Below are 7,328 nucleotides of genomic sequence, written 5' to 3'. Positions count from 1 at the left end.
CCAACCAGAAGTGTAAGGTCAGCAAACAAAGATGGCTTCAGCCTGGCTTCATCCAGGCCTTGTCCCCCAATACATTACATCCCACCCACAGGGCTTAGTCATGGGGGTTCTGGACCATTTATGGGCATGGCTTAGATGGAGCTAAGCTGAAGCCATGTTTATTTGTTGACCTTACACTTCAGGCTGGGATGGTGTGCGGTGGCTCCTCTTAAATTTCTAACTTTCTTAACTCCTTGATGTGTTTTGTACCAGCAGGTGCCTAATCATGTGTAACTGATGGATTTTTGTCTTTGACCTTAAACAAGTCTTTGATTATTGAATTGCTGCTTCTCAGATATTGTTTCTTACTTGAATGTATTGGCAACCTAGCCAATGAGAGCAGTTTCATGTGGTGGCAGCAGCGTCATGTTGTTTGAACATTTTGTCCAAATACAGACCTAAAAGGTAGAGAGCAACTGGCTTCAAAATATTAACAAAACAAAAAAGATAATAATAGTTTATTAAACCAAAAATGTGTTCTTTAAATAGATTCTATTTAGTGTTAGAAAAAGAAGACGTGCAGCTTATTTTCCTCTGGAAAGCCTCTTTAATGTCCTTGTTTCTCAGGCTGTATATAAAAGGATTCATCATTGGAGGTAATACTGTATATAACATGGACACCAAAGAGTCCACATCAGATGAGTAGGAGGCTTTTGGACGAACGTACATGAAGATAACGGGCAGGTAAAATATACTCACCACTGCAAAGTGAGAGGCGCAGGTAGAAAATGTCTTCTTACGCCCAGCATGGGAACTGATTTTGAGGATTGCTATAATAATCCTAATATATGATATGACAACTAAAATAAAGCTTATCAAAATGACAACGGCAGCCATGGAAGACCCTACAGCTACATTAAAGGATGTGTTGGCACAGGCCAACTGGAGCAGTGGAGGATGATCACAGTAGTAATGATGGATGATATTGGAACCACAAAAAGGTAACCTTAAGGCAAGAAGTGTGGCTGTGAGTGGAGTTGCAAAGCCCCCAGACCAAGCTACAGCTGAGAGTGATAAATACAATCGTCTTGTCATGATGGTTTGGTAGTGTAAGGGTGAGCATATAGCTATATAGCGATCGTAGGCCATTATTGCCAGGAGAAAACACTCTGTTGCTCCTAAAGACAGGAAAACATACATCTGTGCAAAGCAGCCATTGTAGGAAATGGTATCCAGGTTCATCAGGAACTTGGCCAACATCTTTGGGATGGTTACCGAGGTGTAAGTCATGTCTAAAAAAGACAAATTGCTGACAAAGAAGTACATTGGGGTATGGAGATGCTGGTCAAAGATGACCAAGAAGAAGATATTGCCATTGCCAGAGAGGGCGAGGAGGTAGATACAAATTAATACGCAAGAAAGCAAAATGTGGTAATTCTGGAGGCTCTGGAATCCAAAAATGACAAATTCGGTCACATAGGTAAAAGTTAAATTGGAAGACGCTACTGATTGCAAGTAATCTTCATTAACCTAGATCATATAAAATAAAGAAAATGGCTTCATTATAGGTCACCTGGAGCTACAACAATTTTGGTTGTCAGACTATAGGTTACATTCACAAGGATTCAACACAAGGTTAATTTTCCTTATTTTAGCCATTTGACCCTAATTTTTAAGTATACAGATGTAGCACCCCCCTAGGTAGGTGCTAGCAGGTAAAGTGTAGTCGCTCTGTCTGCTTATCAGGGGAGCCTGATTGCTGGTTAGGTCTGCTGGATGTGCTCGGTGTGCGTTTCATGTGGGCTGAGGGAGTGTCCCCACTGTATCCAATAAGGAGGATCGTTGGACAGTGGAGGAAACCTGGCCAATGACGCACAGGCTTTTGTACTGTCTCAGTGGGTTTTCACAGAGAGAGGTGCAATCTGGGATAGGATATAAAAGCCAGGAGCACATGAAGCAGGGGGTTTTTTGGGCGGGAAGCCAAGTCCCAGGAGGAGGGTGACGGCTGTCTCTCCTCCTGTTTGCTGTGGGTGGTGGTCATCGGCAGTCATCCTAGTGGACAAGAAAGTGTGGCTGCACCCAGAAGTCCAGTGGAAGCTGACTGTGGAGGTTAAGGCAGAGCAACTCTGGAAAAACAGTGTCTGTGAGTACAGGGGATCTTGCCAATGGGTCTGCCTAGAAACCACTCCAGAAACTAGTCAGTGGACGGGTGTCAGCACACAGGCAGTGAGAGTAAAGGGGGTGTCAAGTTATTGACCCTGAAGAGAGTATTCAAGCAGGAACAGTAATCTTATCTTCAGTTCAGTGGCAAGGTGAAGCAGCGGCCTTGCTGCATCCTACAGTCAGTTGTCCTCAGAATTATGCATAGTTACTAGTTGGACTCCTATCTCAGTTCTGAATAAAATCACAAAACAACATCCCCTGGACTGATTATTGACTAAGCCGGGAACTTTTCAATACCATTTTATCTGCTGTCAGTTGCTAATGGTAACCCAGGGGACCCAAGAAGTGTAATTCTTAGCAGCTCTCTAGGGGGCAGTGCTACACATATATATATATATATATTTCAAATATATATCCATTTTTTTTTAAATTAAGTATCCTTATTCTGGTGTGGATAAAAACCGTAGAAAATTGTTGTGAGGAACAACTATAGGCCTACGTATCCTTACTAACTCTGCTGTAACAGAGGCCTCAATTTTCCTGACCTGGAACTGTATAACTTAGCATCTTTAACAAGATACAGTATGTTAGAGATTGAATTCACGGCACCTCTGTGCTTACTGATACTGAACTTGTTCAAAACATGACTTCTCAAAATAATTGACTATATGTTCCTAAATATATATTAAGAACTTCTACCTGCAGAGGTGTCTGTAAATCCTCTCCTATATTTCACATGGTTAGCATGGCATAAAATACACACACTGCATGCTAAATAGCCATGCATCTCTCTTTTCTTATGAAACAACGCGGACCTCCCGGAGTCCTCTGGTCATCCCACCCTGGTATCATGAAGCCCTATGGTATATCCAAATTTTGGTAAATGTTGGTAACCAGCAATTATTTCCTTTCAATGTAGCTCTAGAGAAATTCCCCTACTTTTCCAACAATCTTATTTTCCTTCTAAAAGCAAAAATCCTACATGACCGCCATTATCAAGAAAATGATCTCAAAGAGACTGGGAAAACCCATTGGATATGCTCTATGCTCTTAGGATATCCTAACCCAAGTAAAAAAGCGATGTCTATACTATATAATTTTCTCTGGCAATCGTTGGTCTACACAGCCACGACAACTGGTCTAACCGAATGGATCAAGGATTTCTCCCATCTATCTACTGACACTCTTCTAAAAACATTGCGTTTGCCTTGGAACACAACCAAAGCAACAATGTACCAAGAAATTATGCATAGGCTCTTCCATCATTCTTGCATATCTACAAATCGCTCTCACCTTACGAGCTTAAGCTCCTCATCTTGCTGTCCAAAGTGTGGTCATCTAGACGCAGATATACTCCATGCTTTCTGCTCGTGCTCCGGGGTTAAACATTTTTGGCACTCAGTGGTGGGTCATACCACCACACATTTAGTAAACTACCTACCTTTGACCCCTGATTGGGCACTTTTTGGCTTAATTTATATCCCAGGTACTAGGATACTAGGGTACTAGGGTACTAGGATCTCAAGAGGCCGCAAACAGCCCCCCACTATTAAATCTCTTACAGCAAAAAAAAACCATCTTCCATAAGTGAATCCATCCGGACCCCCCCACTATTTCTATGTTTACAGCTAAAGTATCTTATGTTTTTCACATGGACTGGGTGAAGGCCTCCTTAAGCAAAGATTCACAGGTCAAATTTTTATTTGACAATTGAGAAATCCTTTATCCAAACCTTAAAAGAAAACAGGTATATAGGCGGTAAACCTTCCCACATAAAAGCTCCACCCGATGCTCAGATCTTAAGGCTGATGACACCTTCAACGTACCAGAGTAAGGAAAGGGATGGTCGGTAGTGATGTCGCGAACCTAAAATTCGCCGTTCGCGAACGGCGAACGCGAACATCGGCAAATGTTCGCGAACCGGCGAACCGCCATAGACTTCAATAGGCAGGCGAATTTTAAAACACACAGGGACTCTTTCTGGCCACAATAGTGATGGAAAAGTTGTTTCAAGGGGACTAACACCTGGACTGTGGCATGCCGGAGAGGGATCACGCAAAAAAAAGTTCTTAAAAATTATAATTTTTTTGATAGAGAGCCAATTATTGGAAAAATTAAAAAAAAATAAAAATAAAAAATTTCTTTGGATTTAGCATCTGGGGGGTCTAAAAAGTGTACCTGTGAAGTTTCAGCTCTGTAGCATGTCCAGAACCCCTAAAAAACAGCATTTGTCTTATATTTTCAGGAATATGGCTTCTCTGCGGCTGGCTTTTTCTCTTGCAGGCATTTATCGGGCATTTTTTTAGGCAGGCATGTCATTTTTTGTATTTAGTGTCTGGGGGGTCTAAAAAGTGTACCTGTCAAGTTTCAGCTCTGTAGCATGTCCAGAACCCCTAAAAAGCAGCATTTTTCTTATATTTTCAGGAATATGGCTTCTCTGCGGCTGGCTTTTTCTCTTGCAGGCATTTAGCGGGCATTTTTTTAGGCAGGCATGTAATTTTTTGTATTTAGTGTCTGGGGGGTCTAAAAAGTGTACCTGTCAAGTTTCAGCTCTGTAGCATGTCCAGAACCCCTAAAAAACAGCATTTTTCTTATATTTTCAGGAATACGGCTTCTCTGCGGCTGGCTTTTTCTCTTGCAGGCATTTATCGGGCATTTTTTTAGGCAGGCATGTCATTTTTTGTATTTAGTGTCTGGGGGGTCTAAAAAGTGTACCTGTCAAGTTTCAGCTCTGTAGCATGTCCAGAACCCCTAAAAAACAGCATTTTTCTTATATTTTCAGGAATACGGCTTCTCTGCGGCTGGCTTTTTCTCTTGCAGGCATTTAGCGGGCATTTTTTTAGGCAGGCATGTCATTTTTTGTATTTAGTGTCTGGGGGGTCTAAAAAGTGTACCTGTCAAGTTTCAGCTCTGTAGCATGTCCAGAACCCCTAAAAAACAGCATTTTTCTTATATTTTCAGGAATACGGCTTCTCTGCGGCTGGCTTTTTTTCTTGCAGGCATTTAGCGGGCATTTATTTAGGCAGGCATGTCATTTTTAGTATTTAGTGTCTGGGGGGTCTAAAAAGTATACCTGTCAAGTTTCAGCTCTGTAGCATGTCCAGAACCCCTAAAAAACAGCATTTTTCTTATATTTTCAGGAATACGGCTTCTCTGCGGCTGGCTTTTTCTCTTGCAGGCATTTAGCGGGCATTTTTTTAGGCAGGCATGTCATTTTTTGTATTTAGTGTCTGGGGGGTCTAAAAAGTGTACTTGTCAAGTTTCAGCTCTGTAGCATGTCCAGAACCCCTAAAAAACAGCATTTTTCTTATATTTTCAGGAATACGGCTTCTCTGCGGCTGGCTTTTTTTCTTGCAGGCATTTAGCGGGCATTTTTTTAGGCAGGCATGTCATTTTTTGTATTTAGTGTCTGGGGGGTCTAAAAAGTGTACCTGTCAAGTTTCAGCTCTGTAGCATGTCCAGAACCCCTAAAAAACAGCATTTTTCTTATATTTTCAGGAATACGGCTTCTCTGCGGCTGGCTTTTTCTCTTGCAGGCATTTAGCGGGCATTTTTTTAGGCAGGCATGTCATTTTTTGTATTTAGTGTCTGGGGGGTCTAAAAAGTGTACCTGTCAAGTTTCAGCTCTGTAGCATGTCCAGAACCCCTAAAAAACAGCATTTTTCTTATATTTTCAGGAATACGGCTTCTCTGCGGCTGGCTTTTTTTCTTGCAGGCATTTAGCGGGCATTTATTTAGGCAGGCATGTCATTTTTAGTATTTAGTGTCTGGGGGGTCTAAAAAGTATACCTGTCAAGTTTCAGCTCTGTAGCATGTCCAGAACCCCTAAAAAACAGCATTTTTCTTATATTTTCAGGAATACGGCTTCTCTGCGGCTGGCTTTTTCTCTTGCAGGCATTTAGCGGGCATTTTTTTAGGCAGGCATGTCATTTTTTGTATTTAGTGTCTGGGGGGTCTAAAAAGTGTACTTGTCAAGTTTCAGCTCTGTAGCATGTCCAGAACCCCTAAAAAACAGCATTTTTCTTATATTTTCAGGAATACGGCTTCTCTGCGGCTGGCTTTTTTTCTTGCAGGCATTTAGCGGGCATTTTTTTAGGCAGACATGTCATTTTTTGTATTTAGTGTCTGGGGGGTCTAAAAAGTGTACCTGTCAAGTTTCAGCTCTGTAGCATGTCCAGAACCCCTAAAAAACAGCATTTTTCTTATATTTTCAGGAATACGGCTTCTCTGCGGCTGGCTTTTTCTCTTGCAGGCATTTAGCGGGCATTTTTTTAGGCAGGCATGTCATTTTTTGTATTTAGTGTCTGGGGGGTCTAAAAAGTGTACCTGTCAAGTTTCAGCTCTGTAGCATGTCCAGAACCCCTAAAAAACAGCATTTTTCTTATATTTTCAGGAATACGGCTTCTCTGCGGCTGGCTTTTTCTCTTGCAGGCATATATATCAGTGGTGGGTGGGCAGTGGCACAGTACACTCTCTGTGGACCTGACAGCAGTCACTGGCACCCAGGCAACTGCAATTTAAAAAATATATATATATATTTTTTTACTTTGCAAGCTGCTGTGCCACTTTATATATCAGTGGTGGGTGGGCAGTGGCACAGTACACTCTCTGTGGACCTGACAGCAGTCACTGGCACCCAGGCAACTGCAATTTAAAAAATATATATATATTTTTTTACTTTGCAAGCTGCTGTGCCACTTTATATATCAGTGGTGGGTGGGCAGTGGCACAGTACACTCTCTGTGGACCTGACAGCAGTCACTGGCACCCAGGCAACTGCAATTTGAAAAAATATATATTTTTTTTTACTTTGCAAGCTGCTGTGCCACCTTATATATCAGTGGTGGGTGGGCAGTGGCACAGTACACTCTCTGTGGACCTGACAGCAGTCACTGGCACCCAGGCAACTGCAATTTTAAAAAATATATATTTTATTTTACTTTGCAAGCTGCTGTGCCACCTTATATATCAGTGGTGGGTGGGCAGTGGCACAGTACACTCTCTGTGGACCTGACAGCAGTCACTGGCACCCAGGCAACTGCAATTTTAAAAAAATATATTTTATTTTACTTTGCAAGCTGCTGTGCCACCTTATATATCAGTGGTGGGTGGGCAGTGGCACAGTACACTCTCTGTGGACCTGACAGCAGTCACTGGCACCCAGGCAACTGCAATTAAAAAAAATA

General features: G+C 42.0%; 1 protein-coding gene across 1 annotated transcript in view; it reads right to left on the bottom strand.

Annotated features, from left to right (window-relative positions):
• Positions 1–531: 531 nt before the first annotated feature.
• Positions 532–7,328, bottom strand: part of LOC309548303 (olfactory receptor 6N1-like) — a gene marked incomplete at both ends in the record, with an annotated part of 28,941 nt that continues 22,144 nt past the window's right edge. Inside the window, one exon of the mRNA XM_082248242.1 lies at positions 532–1,509. Within this exon, the coding sequence (XP_082104368.1) occupies positions 532–1,509 (978 nt within the window). The remainder of the gene's footprint in view (positions 1,510–7,328) is intronic.

Source organism: Pelophylax lessonae (genome assembly GCF_965119305.1).
Source record: "Pelophylax lessonae genome assembly, chromosome: 2".
NCBI lineage: Eukaryota > Metazoa > Chordata > Amphibia > Anura > Ranidae > Pelophylax > Pelophylax lessonae.
The sequence above is the reverse complement of the archived record's forward strand: the minus strand, read 5'-3'. Positions and strand labels throughout refer to the sequence as shown.